The sequence below is a fragment of the Haemorhous mexicanus genome, chromosome 8 (assembly GCF_027477595.1).
Source record: "Haemorhous mexicanus isolate bHaeMex1 chromosome 8, bHaeMex1.pri, whole genome shotgun sequence".
Taxonomy (NCBI): domain Eukaryota; kingdom Metazoa; phylum Chordata; class Aves; order Passeriformes; family Fringillidae; genus Haemorhous; species Haemorhous mexicanus.
In genome coordinates this window covers 22,783,567-22,810,605 of record NC_082348.1, presented here as the reverse complement: position 1 = coordinate 22,810,605, position 27,039 = coordinate 22,783,567, and the positions used below count along the sequence as shown (strand labels likewise).

Below are 27,039 nucleotides of genomic sequence, written 5' to 3'. Positions count from 1 at the left end.
ATTCACATAAACCACAAAGTCAACAAATTATTTTATTTTTGTGATTATTTTTATTTCAAGGAGAAACTTCTTTTCATTATTTGCTATGACTGATTTAAAGTGATCATTGAAATCTTTGTGAATCTTCTGTTGAATTTTTAATCATCCTCTTTCAGTGAAGTAACAGGGGGTTGTGCAATGAAATCTAAGCTTAGGCAGTGTTGACACTGTATTGTGGTAGCATGACACTTCGTCATAATAGTCTTGCAGGAAATTGCAGGTTTATTTCTTTAAAGATTTTTATATAGTTTTGCAACCTTATAGTGCTTTTGTTCTCATACTATTTTTCGCGTGTAAAGGTTCTTGCTGAGAGGATAAAGATATTTCTTGCATGATTATATAGCAAATAGACTGTCATGCTCTCTTGATATTTATTCCATTTAATAGCATTATGATTGACATTCTCAGACTTCTGTTTACCATCCTCCATTCCTTGCCATTGCCTCCTTAGTGATCACACATATCTCTCTCTCATACACTTGATCATACTTTCCTGAGTATTCACTCGAGCATTTTCATATTCCAGAACCCAAAAAGCCTCCAGTTTTTGACCAGCCTCTTCAGCCAGCAGCAGCAGAGGAAGGTGATACCCTACAGCTTAGCTGTCACGTCCAGGGATCGCAGCCAATCCGGATCCAGTGGCTGAAGGCAGGAAGAGAAATAAGAGCTTCAGACAGATGCAACTTCAGCTTTGCTAATGGAGTAGCTCTTCTAGAACTTGCTGCAGTTACCAAATCAGATTCAGGCGAATATATATGCAAAGCTTCAAATGCAGCTGGCACTGATACTTGCAAATCCAAAGTGACAGTCAAAGGTACAGTAACGTGGAGAAAATAAGGCATATGACAAAAATATCAACCAAAACGCTATCCCACTTTTTTTTCCTGTGGAACAAAAAAGTTAATAATCTATTCAAAACAATTATTTACTTTTATTTTTTTGTAAAATCATAGAATCTGGTAAAACAGAGTATTTAACAGTAATTTATAAATCAATAGTGACATAAATGCTGAAAGATCAGTGTCAAATCAATAGTACATTCCAACCAAAGAGATTAAGAATTTATTTTCCATCTAAACATGAAATTTACGAAAAATGCAAGCTAAATGGGTAAAATTGCTTGAACATGCATGTTTTATGGAAAGCATGTCAAAAGTGGTGTCTATTAAAAGGAAAATACAGAAGGAATTTGAGCATGTGGCCTTAGAGGCTGATTGTTTTAAGACTATTGCAGCTCAAAGACATTTTGATTTTAGCTGAAAGTGAATATTGTCTAACATGAGTCTTGCTGTAAAGGACAAGACATAAAGGACACAAGAGCCCAGCAGTATGCACAAGTATTCTCTTTTGCTACATGGTTAGCCCCTAGCCTAAGGACTAAGTCAAAGAAAACCAGGAGAATTTAACAGATCACTGGTAAAAAACTGCAAGTAAATTTCAGGGCATAATATCCTGAAATAGAATGAACAGGGAAGACCTCACCAAAAATACTTACCCATTTTAGAAAACGAGGCTTTCTATTTGCATTTCTGTCAATGGATTTGCATCCATGGAGAGTATAAATGGCCTGACTGAACAGCGCAGTATGGTCCATTGTGGAGAGTTTCATCTGGAAAGTAAACTGAAAGTTGCTTAAAACAATATGAAAATATTTTGCATTTTTTACCTCTTGCATGGTATTTTGTTCCATCTCAGGAATTAATTTCTTTTTTTACAATTCCTTCAGAAACATCATCACCTATGAACATAAACTGTTACATGAAGCCATCTGTCATAACTCTCTGACTCTGTTTTTTTAGAAAAACCGGCAGCTGCTCCAGCAGCTAAGAAAGCAGAAGTGGAAGGCAAACTTTATTTTGTGTCAGAGCCTCAGAGTATCAAAGTCATGGAAAGTAAGAACTCTTTTCAAAACAGTACAATGTCTTCTATTTGCCTACACTTTTTGTTTGAGATGATGTCCCCCTGTCATAAAAAACTGGAAAGTCTTAGCTCCCTCATTTGCATCTTTCTGCAGAGACCGTTGCAACATTTATTGCAAAAGTTGGAGGAGATCCAATTCCAAATGTTAAGTGGATGAAGGGGAAATGGAGGCAACTCAACCAGGGAGGTCGCATTATAATCCAGCAGAGAGGAGATGAAGCTAAACTAGAAATAAAGGACACAATAAAAACTGATTCTGGCATGTACAAATGTGTTGCTTTTAACCAACATGGTGAAATTGAGAGGAGTGTAAACCTGCAAGTTGAAGAAAGAAAGAAAGAAGTTGTTGAAGGGGATCTCAGGGCAAAACTAAAAAGGTATATTGAAAGTTTTTATGGATTCATTTGCTATCAACACAGAAGAAAATTTTTTTATTATGCATCTCAAAACAAGATATAATTTTTAAAAATGTGTTAAATAGGAATAATTATACTAAAAATAAAAGCACCTGACTAGACTAAGCTAAAGGATTCTACTGCACAGAACAGCTCTGAGGTGATTCAATGTTTCATTAAACAGCTTTCTGGGAATGAAATGCTGCATAGTTAACATCTATTATTGATTTGAATAGCACTCCAACGAAAAGAAAAGAAGAGGAAGAGCAACCTATTGATATCTTGGAACTTCTCAAAAATGTAGATCCCAAAGAATATGAGAAATATGCTCGCATGTATGGAATTACAGATTTCCGTGGCCTCCTGCAAGCCTTTGAGTTACTAAAGCAAACCCAAGCAGAAGAAAGCCACAGATTGGTAAGATACAGTGTGACTGCAGCTTTGGTTCTCTTAGGACTAATATGTTCCCCTTGAGCAGACGTGGTGTCCACACTCTGAAACTCTGAAGTTATGATGTGTGGAGAAATTTCTGGTTCCTCTTTAGATCTTTTACTGGCAGTTCTCAATTTCTTGCATGCTCAAATCCAAGAAGATAATATGGGCCTTCTGGCTAAGTAGGTTCTGTCTTCATAACTTGATCGCAATTATTAGAATGGGAAGATTTCCTGGTTACAGAAGAGTTACATAAAATTTGATGTAGGAATGAATTCTGTGTTGGATAAACATGACAGCTTGACATTTAGTATCCTTTAATCTTTGAGTATATTCTGTATTTTTATAGGAAATTGAGCTCACAGAGAGAGCTCAAAGGGAAGATCAGGAGTTTGATGAACTTGTAGCTTTTATTCAGCAACGACTCACACAAACAGAGGTAAAACATTCTTGGACTGATTTTTGAAATATTCAAACCTATAACAGGGAACCTGAAATTAACTTAAACTAATATTTTTCAGCCTATTACTCTGATCAGAGACATTGAAAATCAGACGGTTTTAGCAGATGAGGATGCTATCTTTGAATGTGAGATTAAGATTAACTATCCAGAAATTAAACTGTCATGGTACAAGGGAACACAGAAACTGGACTCCAATGACAAATATGAAATTAGCATTGAAGGTGATCGCCACATACTGAGAATTAGAAACTGCCAGCCTGAAGATCAAGGAAATTTCAGAATAGTGTGTGGGCCACATATTGCCAGTGCCAAGCTAACTGTGATTGGTAAGTCTACTTCTGAAGTATATATTTGAATTAGCTTGCACTTTATTCCCCTCTCTGATCTCTGTTAAAATGTATGTTTTAACATGCTAATAGAACCTGCAGTTGAGCGACATCTTCATGACACTACTTTCAAGGAAGGAAAAACATGCACACTGACTTGTCAGTTCTCTATCCCAAATGCCAAGTCTCAGTGGTATAGAAATGGGAGACCCATTAAGATAGGAGGGAGATATTCAACACAAGTCTCTGACAAAGTGCACAAACTCATCATCAAGGACGTCAGAACGGAAGATGAGGGACAGTATACCTGCAAGCTTGACAGTCTGGAAACAACGGCAGATCTGGCCATTGAAGGTTCGTAAAGATACAGCAACTCTTTCTTACAGTAGTGACAGTTTCTGGAGGTTTCATTAGCAGAACAAATGAAAATAAAAAGAATTTCTGAAAGACAGATTCCAAAACTTGGAAAAAGACTAAATAAGAAGCTTTACTGTCCTTTCTCTTTGAGCAACATGTGACATACTTGTGTAATTCAATTAAGCGTGTTCTTCACTAAACCGTGATTAATAATGTCCTGTAGCCCACAAGCAACCTGAGTTGTACTAGCTTCTATTTTCTTTGGGACTCTTATAATTTCCTTGTAATTTTTCTTAATTATTCTCTATCTTTAGTTTCCTTAATGGCTTCTCTTACAAAACGTATCTGCACAGCAATCTTGTTATCGTTGAACTCTTACACCTTCTAGTCTTCATACTTATCTTTGTAGAAGATGGAATCCTTTTTTTCTTACTCTACTTTTCTAAGATCTATTGCTATTATCTCATTAAAATTTAGCTATTTTGATGACAACAAAGAGAAGGATTCAGGTACACTAAATGCAGTGGTGGTGCATCACAATTGATGTATTTTTTTTCTTTCTAAAAACAGCGGAACCAATTCAGTTCACCAAGAGCATACAGAACATCGTTGTAAGTGAACACCAGTCTGCAACCTTCGAGTGTGAGGTGTCTTTTGATGATGCAGTTGTGACGTGGTATAAAGGCCCCACTGAACTGAGAGAGAGTCCCAAGTACAGCTTCAGAAGTGAAGGTCGTTGTCATTATATGACTATTCACAATGTTAATGCAGAAGATGAAGGTAAAAATGCATGATGCAATTGTGCTGCTGCCATTTTTTATGATTTTTTTTTTGTCTGTTTTAAATTATAAAAGATTATAAATATGAATATTCTTGGCTGCTGCAGGTGTTTATTCTGTAATTGCTCGTCTTGAACCAAGAGGAGAAGCAAGAAGCACTGCAGAGCTCTATCTTGTAACCAAAGGTTAGCAAATTTTCTAAACAAATTTGTGATCATAACCATGTAAAAATTTGTTTGTTTGAAACATGATTCTGGAAAAATCAATAGTCCTAAAAGAAATCTTATATTCCTTTGCAGAAATCAAACTGGAGTTGAAGCCACCAGGTAAAGTCCTCAAGCAAGACTGCCACAAGATCTTGTCAATACTCTGTCATAAAATTAAAGCATTGCTCTGCTTTTTTATTATTTTCAAATCTTTTTTTCCTGGTTTAAGTATAACCTACATAGTAAAAAAGTATTTCTCATCCACAGACATGTAGAACTATTATTCTCATGAGCAGTGGCAATGAATACTGAGACAAACCCATAACCAGTGACATTCATAGGGACCCTATTTTGTACAACATGGAATGCCCCATTCTCTAAAACAGACAAGTAATTTTTTTTAACTGCTAAGGAACAGTGAAGATGTACCAATTAATAGATAGGATCTCTTCTGTGCAACTGAAAAAAAAAAAAAAACCAAGGAGACGAAATAGGTTAAAATCACCTCCTTATGTTATGCAGTGATCTTCCTTTTTGAATCTTCTTAAGAGCCTACTCCAAATGTTGCAAGAATTGTTTAGAAATAAAGCATAACATTCTATGGGCTGGTTGAACTGAAAGGTCAATAAAATTAGTTATCTAATGGTAGCCTAGCTTGTGCTTGAGGAACAAGCTACAATCCTTGTATGTTACAAAAAGAAATATTAAAACACATCAACTACTATCCTTGAGGAGAGCACATTGAATTTTTAAATTGGTATTATTTATTAAGTCAATTAAACATTTTGATTTTCTAGATGTTCCTGATGCCAAGGTTGCAGTTCCACCTCAAAAACCAGCTGAAGGTAGGGTAACAAACCATACTTGTTCTGTGTCTGCACAGAGAAATAACTTAGCTCAGCAATAAGATCTAGTTAATTGTCCCTGTGAGCAAGACTTGACTTGGATTGGCTTCTTTGCTGTGTGGAAGGTAAAAACTCTACACAGGTACTGGTAGAAGATAATTTAATTCTCTTAAAAAGAGAATTTTTAAGAATTTATCTTTAAAAGAGAATTTTAATTCTCTTTAGAACAGAATATTTTCCATCATGTTTTCCTATCAATCTGTTGTTCATTTCATCTTCCTTTTATTTCCATCTTCCTCTCTGATAATTTTTTTTTTAATTTTCATCTCTTCTTTTTGCCACAAAAAGTATCTTTTAAACAAGCTGTCTGAATTACTGCCTTTAAAAAAGTATTCTTTAAAGCCATACATTGGATTTCATGTTTGTGGCAAACAGTCTCCCCCCAGGCTCTGGTTTTGGACTACAGGCTACAAACGCTATTTATACTTCTGTTACATCCAGTAGCTTACTATAAATGTCAGCAGTTTGAACTTCTTGGGTTTTTTCCCTGGATAATTTGGTAAATGCTTGCAATGGCAGCAGGAAGGGAGAGATTTGATATTTAGATTAATTACAATCAGCAAAGATAGGAGGGTGATGGCAGCAGTAAAAATAAAGCTGGGGATATTCAGGATTCAAAAAAAGTACATTCGGGATTCCCACTCAAATTATATTTATTCAGCTGCTGTAAACTCTCAGAATAAGCACCACCATGTTTGCTTTTATTCTGCAGCTGCAATAAAATAATATAATCCATTTTACCAAACCAGGATTTTTTTTCATTTGCAAGGAAATATCAAACTTAATTTTTGTTCTAAATATTTCATTTTTCCTACAAGCTGCCCCTATTCCCATTCTTCTGCCTCTTGTTCCACCTCCAGAGGAGAAAAAGCCAGGTAAAAGTCCTTACAGTATTTGAATACTATGTTCATGTTTCATTATGACAGTTGATTTTTGGACTTTTGTTTGTTTGGCTTTTTAAGGGTTCTTAGGGTTTTTAATTCAAATTCTTTAATCTATTCTTTTTGAGCAGAGAAAAAGGTTCCATTAAAGAAAGTCCCCCAAAAGGTGGTTAAAAAAGCTCCTGAAGAAGTCCTGCCACCTAAAGGTAACTTTTTCCCTTGTTTGTAAACTTTTTTAAAAGAGTAAAATTATCTTGTGGAAACAAGGTGTTTTGTTCTGAAATAAATCTATCTCAATTGTTTGATTTCTGGCTTTATGTTAAAAACACACATTTAAAATCAAAGCTGATTGTCACTGCCTAAAAAATCTTTAAACCATCTTTAAATCATCCGTGAGGGTGAAATACTTTCCCTAAAAGTGAATATCCAATATGCCTTGCAAATTCCACACTATGATACCAGTAATGAATTTATTTATTTTAAGTTCCTGAGGTGCTACCAGAGAAGCCCAAAGAGGTCAAAATAACATCCATGGCAAGGAGAGAAGAGATACATGAGGAAAAGAAAATACATGAAACGCCCAAAGAAATTTATGAAGAATGGGAAGAAGATTATGGTGAAGACCATGACTATTATGTCAAGGAGGAGGGCTATGATGAAGGGGAAGAGGAATGGGAAGAAGCTTACGAGAAAAAAGAAGTGACTTATGAAGAAAAAAGAATAATTCATGAAGAAGGTATTTGAATTATCACGTCATTTTATTTCTTCTCTTTTCTCATATTTATTATTAAGGCCCCAGAATTTTGAACCAGGCAACATTTTGGTTTTTTTTGGTTTTGCTAAAATATCTTGAACCATAATATGCTAACAAATTTTAAGTGGCACTTGATGATAACACAAGATATCACAAGGTATGGATGAAGATAGAAATGGATTCATCAGAAATTCATTGCCAATTAACTTTGCAGGTCTTTGAAATCTAGCATGAGTTAGTAGATAGTAGTAAGGATATGTGTCATTTTTAGTTTTTAGGCTATTTCTTCTGTCATTTTCCTGTGCTCCATTTACTTGAATGTTTCACACATTTAGTGATTGATGGTAATGGCTGTATTTTGCAGTTTCTTGCACAATAAAACTGTCTTGGGAATTAGTAACATGTGTGCCTCTAGGAACAAAATTTGGCTCTGATGAAAAAAGTGAAACTTGGAAATGAGCAAAACATTTTACTTCAACAGTTGGATCTCCAAAACTCTCTGTGTGTTTTTAAATTCATAAAGTATAATGGCATAACTAATACCTCTCTGACTACAGAACCTTTAGATAACATATTTTTTATCATTAAGTGATGTTATTTTTTTTAAGTGACCGAAGTTGCCAAGAAACCCGTGCCTGAGCGAAAACCACCAGCCATTATAGCTGAAAAGAAGGAAAAGAAGGAAGTAACTGTCCAAAAAGGTATGACTGTCCCACAAAACTAACAGGAACAGATTAAGATACGCAGTTTAAGATCTCTCATGCATCCCCTTCAAGCTGAGTTGTGCTGGTTACTCACATTTCCTTGAAAAAATGAAAATCCTCTCTGTGTTGGACAGTGAGATGCACAAGGGTCATGGCAACTCTCTTCTCCCACCTCGTATTTCTGAGCTCTCTGCTCAAAGGTGGTTGGATCAAAACAAGAATTGATGGTAAAATCAAACTGAGCTTCAGTTATCCTTCCTTCTCCCTGTATATTAGCCTTGGGCATGGGTGTAACTTTTAAGAAATTAAATGCTGCCTCTCTGGGAAGCTTTTTCCACTTAGATCACTGCATATCTCTCAGGGCAGAGCAGGCCTCACTGCCATCACTGTTCACCACCATTAAACAATGCACTGAACAGAGCACAGGTTTATAGCATCCTGAACAGGAAAAAACCCAGCCAGTTCTATCTGGTTTGTATCCAGAAAACAATTTGCAAGATTACTTGAACAATAAATCTATCTGAATTACTTGCAGTTGTCAAGAAACCTGTCGATGAAAAAGTGGAGGTAACCACTCAGAGGGTTGCAGAAGAAAAAGTCAAAAGGGCTGAGGGTAAATACTGTTTAGTTATCTTAATGTCATCTTGCCATGAAAGTTGTGCCTTTTGTTACTTAGCTGATCTGCATATGCTTTGTCTTTACTTAACATGGTCTGATCAGTTTTTCAGTCTTTGAAACATCTAATAAAAGCTTCTGCTGAATTCTTTAAAAAGAAGATTAAAAGCTTTTTAGGGGGAAATACTAAATGCTAATATTAACTACCAATGCTTTAAAAAAGAAAGTGTGTATAAAATGGCACTGGGTGAAATAGTGTGTTTCATTCTAAGCTGAAGATGTGAAATCTCTGTCTTGCTCAGCTTTCCATTTTGATCCATCTATCAAGATGCTTTGGTTAATTCTTTGGTTATAAAATAAATAAGCACCTTTATTCTCTTAGTAGCTACTTCCTTTTGTGTAACATTTCCCATTCTGCATCAGGATTCCCTCAGCTGCAATTTAATAAGTATCAAGAAATGACCTGTGTGCTAAATGCCCTGAGTGCCTTTAGAACATAGCAATAAAAAGGAACAAAAGCATTCCTTATGTTGCTTTATGTGATTCTAAGAAGCCTGACTTAGGTGATGAGTTAGATTGTTTGCCGTGTTTGTTGTATTTGCAACATCATTGATAGATTACTGTAGACTTATTTTGATCTCTTTGCTAAATGTTTGACTGAGTAACAAAATTCTAACACCAACAGTTACCAAGAAAGTTCTGCCACCAAAACCTACACCAGTGGTCGTTGAGGAAAAAGTTATGAAAAAGGAAGGTACAGATCAGCATCTTTGAATTGCAGTTTACACTTTTTTTCAGCACCCAATGTGTTTCTGTGCTTCTTAGGAATATGGGGGCCTGTGTGTATGTGTCTGGATCCATAGTAGTAGTTATGCTGTGACTGCTCTCAGTGTTTAATTAGTATGTCTACCATGCTTTTGTTTTTTACAAAGTCTGTTTTTAACATATTTGTGGACAGCCTTTTGGTTCTTGTTGAAAGAGCCTACAGTCACACTGCAGTGTGACTTAGCTTTTTCTTCATCTATTCTGCTTGCTGGCCTATCCTTACATAATAAGTATAATTGTGTCCTCATGCCCAAAAATATCTTTGCAGAACAACCTTTAGAATTCTTCTGATGTACTATTTCCAAAAGCCTGTGCATGCATTCTGTTCCAAATGTTTGGGTTAAAGTGTCTGCGTCTTTAGTCTTTAACAAATACTAAATATTATACTTGTGTGCTTGTTCTTTGTTCAGTATTTTACAATATGAATACTGACTGTCTAAATATGTCTAAGACTTTAATGTGCAATACCAGTAAAGACCTGATAAAAACTCACAAGCTGACTACCACTAATGTGGATCTAGAATATTAAATACTAAAACAAAATCCTATCTTTAAAGTACCAACAGTAGAAACATGGACTGTTTCAGAAGAAAAGATGTCAGTTTCTGTCCACAGAGAAGAAGAGTATTCATATGATGTTACAGGTATGTACAAAACCAAAAGTCTGTGTACCAAAATCAAAACAATCTATCAATCCTACTATACTTTCTTTTGATCTATTTTTATGTATGGCAAATTACATATTTAGACATTTGTCTTTCACTATGCCTGCTTTTTTTGTCCATTGTGTCATGTAGCTTTAGTGTTATTTAGCTTAATAGATGGAAATATTTCAAATATTTTGTCTTACTATTGTTTAAATACTTTTCTTTGAAGAGCCAACAGAGCATGAGAAATCAGTTGAAGAAAGATTCTTTGAAGCTGTTTACCCAATTGAAGGTAGTTTGATTACTGATGGGAGTCTAATAAATATTTGTCTGCTTGTTTGTTTTAATTTGACTCAAAATTCAGCACATGCTGTTCATTTTCTGGATTAAATTTTTTGCATATTAACATATATATGTTTCAGTGATGATTGTGTCGTGCACACACATAATATCTTCTTGAAGTTTTTCAGATTTACTGTGGACATTGATATTTCCTGTCTCAACATTTAATATCTTTAAAATTCCTATTGTAGCACGTAGAGAGGTTGAGGAGGAGGAAGAAGTTGTTTCTACAGAACTGGAGATCTCTCACGTTGAAGGTGAATGTCTTTGCATCAACATCTGCTCTGTTTTTCTGAACTTTCACATTATCTGTCTGTAACACTGTCTACCAAAGGATAGCATATCAGGACTGAGACCTTTCAATTTCTCTATGGCTCTGCTGTCAAAGCTTCAAGCCTTATTGCATTTTTATCTTATTCCTCTTCATGACTGCTTTAAATAATTCCTTTAATAGCTTTTTGTGAGATGGGTTTGTTGTATCTGTTTGATAAAACATATTAGTTGTTGACATTCATTGTTTACTTATGCACCGTGTTAGGAGTAGCCGACTGTGGTTTACCAATTATTTTAGCTGTTTCCTAAATGATCACCACCTATCTTTTAAAGTGCCTGAGATACCACAGAGGCGTGTTCCAGAAGAAAGAAAGCCTGTTCCTGCGCCTAAAACAGAAGCTCCACCATCTAAAGGTATTTCTACTGCTCTAGTAAAAAAGAAAGAAGCAAAGCCCAAACAAATTTTCTTTCTTTGTATTATTTTTCATGTTTTCTTGCATATATTTAGGAATTTACTCTCTATGTGCCTTTGTTTTTACACTATCTCCATACACATTATTTGACTTTGCATTGTTTCTGTTGCACTATTTCAGTTTTTCAATTGTTCTATAACTTACAGCTTGAATTTGTCTCAGCTTAGGCCCTTCTCTTTCTTAACTATCTTGTGCTTATTGTTTCTGTTTAAGTTGTGTGGCTTTTTCAGGCAAGTGTAGAGGGTTTTTTACTTCAAGAGAGTAAAATGGAAGGTGCTAGTGCAGTGATTTTAACATAGGACTTTTAGACTATATCATAATGTCTTTGCTGTGCTGTCCACATTTGTACACAAAAGGCTGTACATTGTATTGTGTCAGTTGCAGTGCTCATCTCCTTGTCCAAGCACTGTCTTCATTGTATAAAACAATCTTGGATTATTCAAATCTGGATTAGTGTTCCAAAAACTAAAGACCTCTTACTTTAACAATGTTTTCCAAAGTGCCTGAAGCCCCTAAGAAACCTGTTCCAGAAAAGAGGGTTGCTGTTGCTAAAAAGGAGGTGGCTCCCCCAGCAAAAGGTACAGCATCTTTTGAATGTGGGCTTTAACCAGTTCTGTGCCATTTTCCTAACTTCTCTTATGTTCTCAACACATATGATAAATGTAATCTTTGTGTGTTATGTGTGAATGTCTGTTCTCATCTAAGGTGTTCAAAAGCCTTAGAAAGATTACCTAGATGAATTTGAATACCTTCAGAGCTTTTGAAGGACCTAGAAAAACTGTGTCTGAAGAAAAAGGACATGTTCCTTTTCCCAAAGGAGAACATCTGCATGCTAAAGATACACTTACTGATGGAGTGTGCACTACTTGTTGGCTTTTATTTTCCTGTTAGTCTGTATGTAAGCATGTTTGTGCCAGAATTTATATTGTCTGTATAATTCTCTGTACATCCATACAATTTTTTAAAACCTGGTAGTATATTTGAGCATCTCATTCTTCAGCTAAGAAATCAGTCTTAAAGTATTTGATAGTCTTCCAGCAACTGGTTTGATTTTGTTTTTTATCAAACATATGTTGCTCTTGTCATAGATCTTTCTATGTTAAGTGTATGAATGTGTTATGTCGTGTGTCTTGATATTCTTACAAATGGAAGATGTCTATCTATTAATGAAATCTGTAATACTCCAACAAATCTTTGAAATTTAGAATTCAGTTATCTTATACTTTATGGTTTTTTAAGTGCCAGAGGTTCCTAAGAAAGCTCCCCCAGAGAAAAAGGTTGCTGTTCCAAAAAGAGAGGAAGCTCCAAAACCTAAAGGTACACTTTAAAAAATAATGTTCTTTTCTTATTATCTTAAGCATCTTGTTTATGTCAAATTTTGGGTTTGACTGCTAAGTTAATACTGGTACTTAATGTACCTTAATGTGTATCTTTTGTGTCAGTTTTGTGTATAGGTGTGCTGTAGATTTATTCTTTAAAAACTTGCTAATTTAATCTGATTATATTATAATTAATATCTCTGAAGTGCCAGAAATACCTAAAAAACCAGCTCCAGAAGAAAAAATGCCATATGTTCCTAAAGTAGAAAATCCCCCTGCAAACGGTACAACACAGCTCACTTTAATATCATTTGTTGTAATCTTTAGAACATTGCATTTATCTCATTTTGGTCAACTGTCATGTTTGGTAAGCAAAACATATCCATGTGTAATCTTTCTTAATGACACATTCCTCTTGCGTGATGCATGTGCCAGTTTTCACTTCAAATGTTCTGAAACAAATACTTTTTTTAAGTGCCTGCAGTTCCTAAGAAACCTGTCCCTAAAGAAAAAGTGTCTCCTGCTGTTCCTAAAAAAATTGAGGCTCCTCCAGCAAAAGGTATGTTTTCCAGTAGAATAGAAGGATATGCTATTTCTCAGCTCCTGTCTATAAGTTCTGTGCTGCTATTAGTCGTTGATTTTGTGCTTCTCCTGTGCGTTCTGCTGTTCTGATTTACACAGTGAATCATTACAGTATGTTGTATCTCGTGTGCAATACTTATATTGTATTCTTTCGAAATATTGAATCTCTGTTACATGTTATGTGCTGAGTACCCTTCTTTGGAAACCTAGAATTATAATTTCAAAACTATGTTTTCACAATGGAATTGGAAAAGCATACATTTAACATCATTATCTTTCAAAGTGCCTGAAGTGCAGAAGAAAGCCACTTTTGAAGAAAGAGTGCTTATTACAGAAGAAAGAGTATCTGTTGCCATTCCAGAGGAAATCCCATCACCTGAAGGTACACATAAACAGACAATAGTGAGAAACTTGCACTTGTCTGCAAGTCTGTTGTTCTAATATCAAGATCAAAATAACACCAGACGTTTTTTGATAGTTATCTTATATAAGCTTTGTGTTGAATTGCAGGCAGTTGAAAGCCTCCTAAAGTGCCATGTACAATTTCAGTCTTGAATGTCAGGATCCCCACCACATTGACATAAAAACTCTACTACTGAATACAATAATCTTCAGATGAGGGCCTCATAAATTTGCAGTAGCAAATATGGATGTATTATTTATTTTAGACTCTACAAATTAGGGGTGTAACCATCCATTTGCCATATTACCAAGCTCTCGCTAGCCCTCAAGATAAAATACTGCTTCCCTTCTCACCAGCTTTCGGTTCACATTCTCGTGTTCAGGGAAGATTGAGATCAGTTGTTTTAAGTTAGTATAATTCCACATAATATCTGCTTCAAGATAACTGAAATCAGCATTTTATCTGGTTTTATGCCCCATTAATAAATACCCAGTCAAGAAAATGTGCACTTTCTTTTAAAAACCATAAATGAATTTTTAGAAGAAAATTTGGAACATGTCTATCTAAAATATGAACTTGCAAATGCACATCCATATGGATACATGCAGTGTTAATTTCTGTTTGTCTCCTGCAAATTAATCTATTCTCCAGAGCTAGTTGAGGTTTTCCCTGATACAGTCACCTTTGTGGATGAGTACATGCCAGGATTTCCTTCCAGTTCTTGACCTATCCATCTCATTTTTTCCTTTCCTCACTTTCATACAGTTGGATCAAGGAAAAACCTCTAATTCTTTGACTCTTGTTCCCCCACTTCAGCTGTTGTGATGGGGAAATTTGGGGAGCTGAGGCATTCTAATAAACTGACAGTTGACAAGTGATTTATATTAGATATAAGAACACACAATAGGGAGCCTGGGACATGGACAAACCACATAATTCAGAACAAATCATACATATGCATACGGTGCACAGCATTTTCTGGATTGTATGCATATCTGTCATTGCCATGTGCATATCTGTCATGCCAAGAATTGGACTTCATCTTCTCTATCCATCAGTCCTTCCCTCTCTCCATTTATCCATCCCCCAAAAATACTAAAACTAATAATTTTCCTTAAAGAACCAACAGTTGAAGAATGGTCTGAAGAAGAAAGAGAGGAAGTATCTATTTCCATCCACAGAGAAGAAATTTCTGAAGGTATGAAAACAATTCAGGAACACTAGGCAAAAGCAAAAAAGTAATCCAAATAGACAGTTTGGATAAATATCTGCCTAATTCATAAGGAAAAAATTACTACTATATAAATATGTTTTGTAACTTATAAATTTTAATTTTAATTTCTACAATTTCTAATGCTTGCTTTTGAAAAGTGGAGTAGCTAATCCCATTTCAATACAGTGAAAATAATAAGTTATGTCTTTGATAGTGAGATCTATCAGGACTTCTTTCTGTTTACAAAAATCCTCTGTTGGAAGTTCCTCTTCCACCAGGTTGCTTGGATAAAGTAAATGTTCTTCCAAATACCATGATGCACTTGGGTTCCTCAGATAATTTCACTGTAAAATAACTGTATTGTTTCCACCTGTAAGTTTATTGGTGGTCGCATAATACTGTGAAGGACAGTAACACTGACTGACTCAGTTTCTGTGACAAGTGACGCCACAGATTTTTCCAGGGACATCTTAGTCAAGGAATTTTCTCAGTATTTTGGAAAGAAGGTTTCTTAAAATGGACAAATTTCAGCATTAGTGAGTTAGTGGACAGAGGACTGGAGCATTTTCAAATTCCACACAAATACAAGATGAGAGCTCAGTCTCTTGGTTCCATTTAAGCTGCTTGGAGTGTTTCCATCGGCCTCAGTGGAAGCAGGATGGCTTGAATGTAGATTTTCTCATCCCAGAAGAGTTTGTTAATAAAGCACGCTGTTTATTTTTGATTTACAAATATTTTGTTGCTTACCAGGGCCATAAAGACAGTGATATATGTGAAATACTTAAGTATTTTTATATTTTACTCTTTTTAAAAGTGGCTGAGGAAGAGTCTTACTACATAGAGGAGACAGTAACTGTTCCAAAAAGAGAGGAAGCCCCACCCAAAAAAGGTATAAGTTGATTTCACTACAACATACGAGTTGTTTCATCATTCTTAACATTGTGTTGTTACACTACTTGTTTATGTCCATTTTTGGCATTTTTGTATGTGTTTGTGCCATGGTGATACTACTCCTCCATGTAAAACTATGTATTGTCATCTTTTAAAGTGCCCGAGAAGCACAGGAGAGTTGTCCCTGAGCCTAAAGTCCCAGCTGCTCCTAAGGAAGCTCCAGGAGTTAAAGGTATAAACCAGTTCCTCAACTGGTTGATGTGTCTTCAAAGGGACTATGTTTGTTTTACTGTCCTCCTTGTTCATGTTGTCATAGGTGTTGTCTTCTCACAGTGATGAATGCTGTCCCAAATTCCACCTTGTACTTTGAAAATTGTTTTTTGTGTTAACTGTGTAAAACATATTGTGTAGTAGGCAATTGCAAATATTACACTTTTTTATTCTTTTTCATCTTCCTTCTCATCTTGCTCATTTTTCTAAAGTTCCTGAAGTTCATAAGAAAGCAGTTCCGAAAGAGAAAGTACCCGTTCCTGTGTCTAAAAAAATGGTGGCTCCACCAGCAAAAGGTATATCAGTGTTTTGTTTCTGTTGCAAAAAAAAAAAGCTTTTTAGCTGTATTCCATCTTTAACATGTATGCCTTGGTTGGGGATTGGATTATTGATACAACATATATCTCTGGTATCAAATTTCTTCAACATTAGACGTGTTTTTATGTCTGTCTACAATGACACCTGTGACCTGTGCTGTCTTGATGAGATTTATATGTTATTTTATGTTATTTATATGTTATTTCATCTTCTATCTTATACCTGTTGATGAAATCAAACAAATTTTCTAAAGTTACACAATCTTTTTTAAGAACCTGAAGAAGCGCTGGTGCCCACTTTTGAGGCAGAATTTGAAGAACCTCCAAGAACCAAAGGTAAACAGATTATTACCATGGAGATTTTTTAGTTAGGTCTTGCAATATTTGTGTTTAGGTATTTTGATTAAATACAGTTTTGTTTGTTAGTATCTGTAACCTTTGTAGGGATCTCCCCTTTCTTTTGACTCTACTCATTTGGGTGCTATGGATGTAAAGGATGCTCTTCAGCAGTGTCTTCTTTTTGTTGCTGTTGAAGTTCACTTAGCACCTTTTTTAAACAATCAGAATAAGTAAAAGAAACATATATCTGCATTTCAAATATTGTAATTAAATATCCTTGAACATTATTTTTAAGTGACTGAAGTGCACAGGAAAATTATCACAGAAGAAAAAGTTGCAGTTGCTAAAAAAGAAGTGGCTCCACCAAAGAAAGGTATAAAAATTTTGAGAGTTATACTAGAGGGGTCTTGTCTCAGAATAGTGGTTTGTATTTATGTCTAGTTATCTAACACAGACTCTAATGTTCAGTGTTTGCTGTCTTTTTTTTCTTTTTTTACTTGAATAAATGTCAAGTCTATTATTTGTGTTTTGTCATCTGCTTATATTTGTGTACTGTGATTAATTTAACATCTATTACAATAAACTTTTTTTTAAAACTGCTAGCAGTAACCAAGAAGCCTGTGCCAGAAGACAAAGTACCTGTTCCAATTTCACAGAAAGTGGCAGCTCCACCAGCTAAAGGTATACAAGTCCTTTTGGAAGTAGAGATGGCTTTTAAATATCACACATCCATGTGCATCATAGTCACAGTCTGCCTAGTTAATAAAATCTGTCTCTCCTGATTTGGTTATAAATTAAAAGGACCTTCATCTTTTCCCCTTCAATATACTGCTGATTGTGACAGAGAATAGTGATGCACCTTCATTCTTTGCATTTTTTAACTACTATTTAATTTCATTGATCACTCTGGATGCTTAAAAGCTTGCAAAGCTGAGTGACAACATTTACTCAGAGAAAAAAATTTGAACACAAAATTAAAAAAAAAAATCAATGTTTATAATATTGTCAATATTCAGTGAAGTGTTTCAAACTTACAAATATGTTCTCTGTTTCTGTGCTTTTCTTGTGTTTGGTTTTGTTATGTACCCTGGGTGTGTGGTGTTCTGTGGTTTAATTGAGAGTCTGAAGAGTTTAGAGACAAAGTCTTCACTTCTTACTTTCACCTTCATTCCATCTTACTTCACGATATGCAAATATTCTGCTCAATTTTTGTTGTCTATATATCTATTACTCTAATATTAGATGTATTATTTTACTGTATATTATTTGTATGTCTCGTGTGATTGTTGTGTTTATTATATTTTCTTTTAAACAGTGTGCTATTTGCTCCTAATTGTTTGTCTATAATTCTTTCATACCAGTTTCAGAATGTGTGTGATTTCTTTTAGAAACTAGTTTTCTTACAATTACTATCTTTAAAGTGACAGAAGCACAGAGGAAAACTGCCAGAGAAGAAAGAGTATCCATTGCTGTTCAAAAGAGAAAAGTGTCTCCACCACCAGAAGGTAGTCCTGGCCATGGGTTAATCTATGAACAGATTGTGCTCCTGTAAGGCTACCAGAGCTTCAGGCCTCTTGGTCTGGCATGTCTCCTGAGATTCAAATTTAGAATTATAGAATCATTTAACTTGGACAAGACATTAAGGTGATTGAGTCCAACCATTGACCTGACACTGCCAAGTCCATCACTACAATCCACTGTAGTCCCAGAGGAACTTTTACAAAGCCTTTGAGAAATACAAGAGACATTTTTCCCAATTACTCTGGGTGTGGGTGGTGCCAGGAAACAATAGTTATTTTTCTAAGAAACTCCAAATGGGATACTTATTATTGTACATGATATTACACCAGAAAAAAAAAAAATTAATGTTAGACTCTGTCTTTGAAGAACCAGCAGAAGAAGAACATTGGGCTATGTCAGAGGAAGTGTCCGTTTCTCTCCACACAGAAAAGGAGATTTCATACACAGGTAGGAAGACTAAAAATGTTCTGTATCCAAAGTTACATCTTGTCAGCTAGTAAAAAAAACCAGAGAGACTCAAAGAAAATTTCATGTCCTTTGCTCCTGCCAGTTTATCACAAAAGTGAAGCTTATGGAATAACGCAGGACAGTATTTCATTATTGCAATAAAATGCTGTCTCTCATTTAATTCTTTCCTTTGGCTTGCTGCTGTTCTCATCGTGGAAGCCAAATAATTTTGGCCTAATTTTGGCTCCTCCTTTTTAAATCTTGCCACCTGTCTGACCTTTGAGGGGAAACAAGAGACAGTCTTTGCTTTCATTTAAATTAACAGGCTTTATTATTCTGAAAAGGCAGACACTCCTTTCCTATTCGGTAAAAGCAACTCCCCACCTAAATCTGAAGGTTAAAAAAAAAATTAGCTCTACTGTTGCCTGCATGGCTGAGACACTTAACACAATCCAGTGCAATGCATCTGCCTGCTCAATAGTCCATAGCCTTTAAGGAAAATTTTATTGCTCTTTTACTTTTGCAGACTATCAATTGATTTGTGAAAAATGACCCACAAGATGACTCACACTCACTACTTTTAGATCCGACACTGTTGATAAATGGCATTTTCATGTTCATATTATGAAAGATTAATACAAACAAATCAGCATGAAGTTAACTTATCTATCTAGTCTCCAAAGTTGGGGGGACAAGCATACTATGAGTACCAAGAGTATGATGAAGGACAACTTTTATTCCTCTGTAAGGCAGGTGTAATATGCCATCTAGTCTGGAAAGAAAAGGGTCAAAGCAGAAAGACCTTAAAGGCAACAGTTCTCCAATAGGGTACCAAACTTTGGTGTTTTAGCTGGAAAAGAGAATCCAAAGGAATCTGAGCTTTCTGAAAAGGACACTCACGCATAATGCAATTTTTGTTTTCAAATCCACCAAAGTACCAGTTCCTAGCAGTTTCAGTTTAAGATTTCAAGTGTAGATGTACCTGGCATTTACAATTAAATATCAAGGAAGACTCTGCCAGAAAATACTTAGAGAGGTAAAGAGTCTTCACATTGCCCCAAAAATAACACCAAGCATCAAGACTTGTGGCAACCACTCATCTATGCTCACTGTAGCTTGTCATGAATAAAGCTTCTAGAAATTCTCAAATCTGTCAGCAACAGGATGGATTCCATCTCTGAAGGTCAGAAAAAACCTCCAATCTGTTTAGAAAATGCCACAGTTATTCTCCGACTTGGCAAGTCTGCCAGATCTTAAAATGCCAAGGTGATTTTCTGTGCAGTTTCCAATTATATTGGTCAAAAATTTTCCAAGACACCTGCCTCAGAAGACAAGACCAACACACTTCTGTAAAGGAGAATATGCTGCTTAAACATAGCATTCTTTCCTGAATAAGTCTTAAAAACTGAACATATCCACATCTTAATCTTTTGGAGATGCTCCTGCTTTTACAAGGAACAGCTCCTTGCCATGTCAGAACAAGTCACTTCATAAAGTAATTGACAGAAGAGGAAAAACACCTTCCTCACTGAGCACGTCATTCTTTTGCTTTTAATTAGACCAGAGCCCTTATCTATTGTTAATCACTCTCAAAGTTTCTCTCCATGTGTTCCTTCACCTTCATCTAGAGTTTTCTACACAAATCTTTTTTTGTCAGTGAATGAGGACTTCTTGAACTCTTCCTGAGGTAGTGCAAAGTGTCACTGCTCTGGAAGGCAGCTGCTACAGAGAACAATGAGGTTTATTGATTTTCTAATTGAATGGCTCTGAATTTTGAGTTCTGCCCATCAGCAAACTTAACTTCACTGTTGGCAGCACTGGATGAAGCAGGAATCATATCAGCTGCTTATATTGGTACCTTGAAAAGATTGATGTTTCTTAATTGAAAAGAAGCCTAATGACTTCCCTAGCTACTTGTCCAGTGACAATAAGCACGCTTGTCTTTTACATGTCGGCCGTGTGTTTGTAAGATATCTTTTTCTGTTTCTTGCCAATACTTTTGCTTTTAAACAATTTACATATAAAAATTCTTAAATGTAATTGTACTGTATCTTTTAAGTGCCTGACGTACCAGAGAGGGCTATCATTGAAGAAAGAGTACCAATTTATCCTCCTAAAAAAATGGCAAGACCACCAGCCAAAGGTATACTGGATAGAGTACTCAAATATGGTGTGAATGTCTTTTGTGTCTTGTATGTTCCATGTTCAGTGAGTACTGATTTGTTTCCTATGGAATGTTCTTCCTTTGGTTAATTCTTAGTTGACAATGCCTTGTGATCCTTAATATCCTTCAAGATCTGTGTGCTAAATTTTGATTGGTATCTTTTTAAGTGCCTGAAGTACGCAAGACAGTTGTCCGAAAAGAAAAAGCGTACGTGGAAGTTCCTCAGTATGAGGAGGAGGAGGAGGTTCCAAGGTACGAGGAGGAAGACACCACCAGGTATGAGAGGGAGGTAATCCAATACAAGGAGGAAGTTCGCCATTACGAAGAAGTTAGTCACTATGAGGAGGAAGTTCCTCAGTACGAAGAGGAAGAAGTTCCTCAGTACGAAGAGGAAGAAGTCATCCATTATGAAGAAGAAGAAGCTGCTTATTATGGAGAGGAAGTTGCTGAATATGAGGAGGAAGAGCCACAATATGAAGAGAAGGCTCCCCTGCCAGCTAGAGGTATATTTTAACTTTAGGGTTTGTGTGAGGAAAAGTAGTATCTTTTCATTCTATGAAAGTACCAAATTTTTGCTTTAAAATGTTGCAGTGTGCTTTACAGTATGCATTTTTTAAGATGTTTATTGATTATTATATAGCGCAGAAAACATGTGATGGCTGTGTGTCTACTCTTTACTACTAACTCCATAAATTTAAATTTTCCATGCCATACATGTTCATTCCTCTTTCATAAGAACTCTGTATAACCCACTATGAAAATTTAACCAAGCTGAATTTCATCCTCATCTGGGGTCCAATTTTTCTGTCAGACTGTGCTTGAAATACTTAAAAATGCTTACGTAAAGTCTGCAATCATAGACAAAAAATATATTTATCTAGAAAATAGCTAGGGTACTTGAAAATAAGTGATTTAGGAACACAAGCCACACCGAATTTTTTGCAGAAATCTTAGAAAGCCCTATGGCTGATGTTTATTTCCATCTTGAAGAGAATAATATACTTTCATGAAAAAGAAAAATATCCATATTTAAATAATCTTAGTTTCAGGTGTTTTCCTTAGGATTAATTTTTATGGTATGGGTAAAAATTTTCTGCGTTGTTAGTACAGGATGAACATAGTATTCACTACTTAGGAGAACTAGGTCGTGCCAAGGTCTTGGTCATAAAGCCTTTCTGCATCATAATAGAAAGATACAGACCATGTATATCCGATTTTCCAAAATTACATAATCATCTAAGAGTATCATTTCCAGTCCTGATCCAAATCATTCCTTAGTGGTTTTTTTCCATCAAAGAAGTTCAGAATTTTATTTGACTAATTAATAAATGTCAAAATTATATCTAACATTGTTTGCAGTCGAAATTTTGTCATAAACATGAGAAAAGATGAGGCTGTACACTGCAAAAGCCAGGTTAGTCCTGAACAGGGAGATCAGTGTTGGCTGAAATTTCCATTTAATCTCTCATAGCAGCTAAGTTTAATTAATATGTACTCCAAACTTTCTTCATTATGCTCAGAGCCAGTGAAATTATTCTCCTGTCATTGTAAAATTTATATGGACATTTCTGGGGTTTGGAGGACAAACAAAAGTTTAGATACGTTTTAGTTGAAACCTTTGTCTCACTGCAGTTAAAGGAAAAGTCTGTGGATTTCAGAAGAGTAAAGGGATTTCAGAAGAGTAAAGGGATTTTTTGAAAAGCATTTCATTTACCCAACAAATAGTGGTATAAACTGCTGGGTACTTATAATGGACAGTTCTGTCCTTGAAGTAAGTCAGTTGATAAACTAGATGTGCTTGGGTTTTTTGCATTTAGAAAGCTCTTGGAAATTTTTCAGGAAGAAAGTGCAGTCAGCAATTTATATTTAATATATATAAAAGAATATGATCAGATGCAACCTATTACATGCCTGACAAGCATTGGAAACATGTTTTTAATAACTGATTCAAAAAATGGACTGAATCTCTCTGCCTTAATCTTCTTAATCTTCTTCTTTCAAAAAAGCCCTTGAAGTTGAAAACATTTTTATTGATGGTCTTCATGGCTAAGCAGGGAGAATGGACATAATAGCAGCTAATATGATGAGTTTGTTATTTTATTTTGTCTTCTTGATACAATCCTTTTAAATCATAGCTGTTTTTTTAGAGAATGTGATGTTTGTTTGCATGAAGATATATTTGTGGTGTTTGTTTGCACTTTATGTTCCTGTTGTTATGGAAGTAAATACCTAAAACATTAATGGTATCTTTCAAGTGCCTGAGGTTCCCAAGAAGCCTGTTCCAGAGGAAAAAATACCTATTCTGAAGAAAAAAGAACCTCCTCCAGCAAAAGGTATATATCATCTCTTTACATTAGAAGGCATCTTCTGAATAAGTTATTCACATTATTTTTCAGATGCCTTAATTGCCCTAATAATTGCTTATTACTTTTTTCTGTTCTTTTTGGAGAGGGGTCTTTATATGAAATATTTGCGTTGCTGTCTTTTTTGTTTCATTTCTGTTTTGAGTAGCTTTGGTTTATTTTTTTAACCAAAATCATGTTTTTGAAGTGCCCGAGGTGCCAAAGAAACCTGTACCTGAAAAGAAAGTCCAGGTGCCGAAGAAGGAAGCTCCCCCAGCTAAAGGTACATGCACTTGTCATTATCTGTGATCAGAAAGATCTTCTAGCATTCCTTTATCTTCTCACTTGTGTTACAAACGAGGAGAGAAAAAGAATTGTTACTCTTAAGAACTGTGGTTCTTTTTGTTTGTGTCGAATTGTTTTAGTTTGACTGGTTTGTATGTCATGTTGTTTTGATTTTCATGCCAAGCTCAATATTTAATAATATCTTACTAAGTTCCAGAAGTGCCAAAGAAACCTGTGCCAGAAGAGAAGGTTCCTGTTCCTGTACCAAAAAAGAAGGATGTTCCACCAGCCAAAGGTATATGACTTGATATAGCTCTTGACTGAATGTTTTATTAAAAAAAAAATCATTTAAAAGTCAGTCTTTTTTGATGCGTGATGTAGAGTGAAGAATCTTCTATTCTTGACAGTTCTTCTTTGTCACCCAACTTTATTGATTCATTTCAATGTTCTTTACCTTATGGCTCAAAAATTAAATTCTTAAGCTACAATAATATTTTTTCAAGTGCCTGAAGTACCAAAGAAACTTGTGCCAGAAGAGAAGATACATGTCCCAGTGCCTAAAAAAGTGGAAGAACCTCCACCAGCCAAAGGTATGCCATTTTCTGCTTCAACTGTGTGATTCTATTTTTGTTTCTTCATCTCTATAGGAAGATTGTTACTGGCAGTAAGAATCCCATTCTTCAGCCTGATGTGTTTGAACCACTCCCTGAGCTGTTTGACACTGTTGTGTCTGTGTCTGTCAGGCATGGGGTCTATCCTTACTCTCCGCTTTGAAAATGTCTTTGTGTTTTGTATTGTCTCTGTCTTTTGGATCTTATATAACTAAATCTTTTAAAGGACTTGCTGCTACAAAAACAGCTAGTCCAAAAGAGAAAAAATTTACCTAAACAGCCAGACTTCCCCCTTAGCCTTACCATACCAGTTTGTAGTCCTGTAGTCCCTGTATATTTGTAAGTTTACATCTGTGCATAAATCTGTTCATAAAATCAATGTTAACTTTTCATCACATGACTAGATTTTACCCTATTTGTGTAGTTATCTTAATATCAGATATGCAGTTATCTTTTTACTAGGTTTTATGTTACATTGAAAATTAATTCCCTAAATAAAAATGTCTTTAAAGTGCCTGAAGTACCCAAGAAGGTTCCAGAAAAGGCAGTACCTGTCCCTGTACATAAAAAGCCAGAGCCTCCACCAGCCAAAGGTATTGCTTCCTGTAGCTGAACATGTGGATAATGCTTGTTCTTGGCTTTGTGTATTTGTTGTTAGAATTTAACTGCAGTGTCGTAGCAGTGTGTGACAAATGTACTTGCTTTAGCTTTTGCGTAAGTTGTGTCCAAGTTTTCTACAATAAAAACTATCTTTAAAGTGCCAGAAGTACCAAGACCTCCCAGTGAAGAGGTACCTATTTTTGTTCCTGAAGAAGAAGAAGAAGAAAAGGTTCCAGAGATGCCAGCAAGAGGTACAACATTGATTCTTGAAGATTATGAGAGCTTTGTTCAATTCATTAATAGATCTTCATCTCCAGTGATTGTTTTAAGCTTAGTATAAACCTCAATTAACCTTTTAAGAGGAGTTTTCTTCTTCTTCTTTCTGGTCTTTGTGACTTTGTTCTGTAGTTTTAGTAGTTTTGATGCTCTAAAAGCAGTTACCAATTTCTTATCCAAACAATATCTTTGAAGTGCCAGAGGTGCGCAAGAGAGCTGTCCCAGAGGAAAAAGTTCCTGTTGCAGTTCCTAAAGTAAAGAAAACTCCACCAGCTAAAGGTATATCACATTGTGATGTATGCAGACAACTCCTCTCCCTCTTACTTTCATATTTCAGTGGAACCTAATTTCAACATTCAATTTATACTCATGTGAACTCAGGTCCTGCTGTTTCCCTGCAGTGAGCAGTGCTAGGGCTCAGACAGGGCTGGTCTGTCCTGGTATTGACAGCAGCCAGCTGAGGATCAGGCCTTGAATGATCTGCTTTTTTCCACTTTCAGTGATTACTGTGAATGAAATAATTCCTTGTGATATTGTCATCCAGAAATAATTTCTAAAGTAATTTAGATTTTCTTTAAACAAAATAGCTGAAATTAAATTTTGTGGCCCTTTACCTGGAAATTCTTTAATTTAGGGAGATCACTCTTACATGTATCTTGAGAATAAGCTAGATTCTCAAGGGTTTTAGCTAAAATTATACAAAAATAACATCAATGTATAGCTGATCATACTAATAACCAGATCCTATACCCTAAATGTGAAATTCAAAGGGGAGGTAAACTATTGCAAAGGCCACTGTTGGATACCAAACATATTCTGCCTCAGCAGCTGACTAATTTAGAAAAAAAAAAAAAAATACAAGAAAAAAAAATAAAATAAAAGCAGACACTGAGAGGTTTTTATGTAAAAAAACCTTAATGTTAATAATCTTTTTTAACTGTGGTTTGTAGCATATCTTGCTAATATTTTCTGTTCGCAATGACACTGCGGAATTAAAAATTGGGCAAAAGTGCTAGTCCTCATATAAGACTTGCAACCTAATTACACATTGCTATTTTCAGGGAGTTAAAAACACCCAGTAGTTTCCCCTATGTTTTTATTTCTATTTGTTGTGTTACTTTAAAGTTGGTGTCTTTGTGGTTTATGTTATGGATTTTTCTTTGTGATGTCATGAAAGTAAAGTTCTTAAAACAATATCTTCAAAGTGCCTGAAGTTGCAAAGAAAATTGTGTCTGAAGAAAAGGTTCCCATTTTTGTTCCTGAAGAAGAAGAAGAGGAATTTATTCCAGAGGAAATTGTACCAGAAAAAGGTACATGATCTTTTCTTTCAAGTCACCCATAGCATCTTCTGTGTTCATTAAAATTCATCTCTATTTCTTGTTCTAAGTTTTATGTAACTCTTATATATGTTTTGGGGGGAGTTTGTGATCTTGTTCTATGTGTTTATCTTGTTTCCATGTTCACATTTTTACTGTTCCAAAAGCAATTTTAACACTTGTTTGCAAAATAATATCTTTAAAGAACCAGAGATTCCTAAGAAACCTGTCCCAAAGGAAAAAACACCTGCACCTCCACCTGAGAAACTGGAGCTTCCTCCAGCAAAAGGTGCATAAGTTAACAATGTATTGTTATTCAGTGTCTCTGTTTAGTTTGTTTGTTATTTATGTTAGCTTTTTGTCCCTGCTGCATTTCTGTATTGCTATCTCAGAGTGCCTGTCAAATTCTTAGCACAAAACAAACTCTAAAACTATTTGAGTTGCTCAAGAAGTCTGCCCGTGGGTGTAAAGTGTCTTTTGCTTAAATTTCTGTTTCATCTTTTAAAAATATATTCTGCAGATCAGTTCTTATTATGTCTCTTTGTACATGTTTTCTGTTCTTTTTCTCGTACTACTGGTGGATGACATTCTTAAAACAAAATGTCTTTAAAGTGCCTGAGATGCCTAAGAAAGCCATTCCTGAAGTGAAAGAACCTGTTCCTAAAAAGGTGCCAGCTCCATCAGCCAAAGGTACTTCAGATTGTAAATGCTGTTATGGTTAACTGATAATATTCTTGATCCAAGTTGAGTTTAGCAAGGGACGCTTAAGTATTTCTTTCCTGTGTTGTATTTGTCACTATAGTATTT

At 35.4% G+C, this 27,039-nt stretch overlaps 1 protein-coding gene across 1 annotated transcript in view; it reads left to right on the top strand.

Annotated features, from left to right (window-relative positions):
* Positions 1–27,039, top strand: part of TTN (titin) — a 236,589-nt gene that overhangs the window by 80,477 nt on the left and 129,073 nt on the right. Inside the window, exons 97-142 of the mRNA XM_059852303.1 lie at positions 566–853; positions 1,839–1,931; positions 2,054–2,336; positions 2,591–2,771; positions 3,136–3,225; positions 3,308–3,575; positions 3,669–3,929; positions 4,503–4,712; positions 4,819–4,896; positions 5,011–5,037; positions 5,715–5,762; positions 6,641–6,697; positions 6,835–6,909; positions 7,188–7,439; positions 8,066–8,158; positions 8,697–8,774; positions 9,462–9,530; positions 10,159–10,245; positions 10,478–10,540; positions 10,782–10,847; positions 11,197–11,277; positions 11,837–11,914; positions 12,576–12,653; positions 13,131–13,214; positions 13,521–13,619; positions 14,761–14,838; positions 15,668–15,742; positions 15,902–15,976; positions 16,227–16,310; positions 16,605–16,667; positions 16,966–17,043; positions 17,274–17,351; positions 18,092–18,175; positions 18,558–18,638; positions 20,698–20,781; positions 20,970–21,305; positions 23,058–23,135; positions 23,353–23,427; positions 23,641–23,724; positions 23,933–24,019; positions 24,553–24,633; positions 24,799–24,891; positions 25,112–25,195; positions 26,122–26,226; positions 26,438–26,521; positions 26,845–26,922. Of these exons, the coding sequence (XP_059708286.1) occupies positions 566–853; positions 1,839–1,931; positions 2,054–2,336; positions 2,591–2,771; positions 3,136–3,225; positions 3,308–3,575; positions 3,669–3,929; positions 4,503–4,712; positions 4,819–4,896; positions 5,011–5,037; positions 5,715–5,762; positions 6,641–6,697; positions 6,835–6,909; positions 7,188–7,439; positions 8,066–8,158; positions 8,697–8,774; positions 9,462–9,530; positions 10,159–10,245; positions 10,478–10,540; positions 10,782–10,847; positions 11,197–11,277; positions 11,837–11,914; positions 12,576–12,653; positions 13,131–13,214; positions 13,521–13,619; positions 14,761–14,838; positions 15,668–15,742; positions 15,902–15,976; positions 16,227–16,310; positions 16,605–16,667; positions 16,966–17,043; positions 17,274–17,351; positions 18,092–18,175; positions 18,558–18,638; positions 20,698–20,781; positions 20,970–21,305; positions 23,058–23,135; positions 23,353–23,427; positions 23,641–23,724; positions 23,933–24,019; positions 24,553–24,633; positions 24,799–24,891; positions 25,112–25,195; positions 26,122–26,226; positions 26,438–26,521; positions 26,845–26,922 (5,052 nt within the window). The remainder of the gene's footprint in view (positions 1–565; positions 854–1,838; positions 1,932–2,053; positions 2,337–2,590; positions 2,772–3,135; positions 3,226–3,307; positions 3,576–3,668; positions 3,930–4,502; positions 4,713–4,818; positions 4,897–5,010; positions 5,038–5,714; positions 5,763–6,640; positions 6,698–6,834; positions 6,910–7,187; positions 7,440–8,065; positions 8,159–8,696; positions 8,775–9,461; positions 9,531–10,158; positions 10,246–10,477; positions 10,541–10,781; positions 10,848–11,196; positions 11,278–11,836; positions 11,915–12,575; positions 12,654–13,130; positions 13,215–13,520; positions 13,620–14,760; positions 14,839–15,667; positions 15,743–15,901; positions 15,977–16,226; positions 16,311–16,604; positions 16,668–16,965; positions 17,044–17,273; positions 17,352–18,091; positions 18,176–18,557; positions 18,639–20,697; positions 20,782–20,969; positions 21,306–23,057; positions 23,136–23,352; positions 23,428–23,640; positions 23,725–23,932; positions 24,020–24,552; positions 24,634–24,798; positions 24,892–25,111; positions 25,196–26,121; positions 26,227–26,437; positions 26,522–26,844; positions 26,923–27,039) is intronic.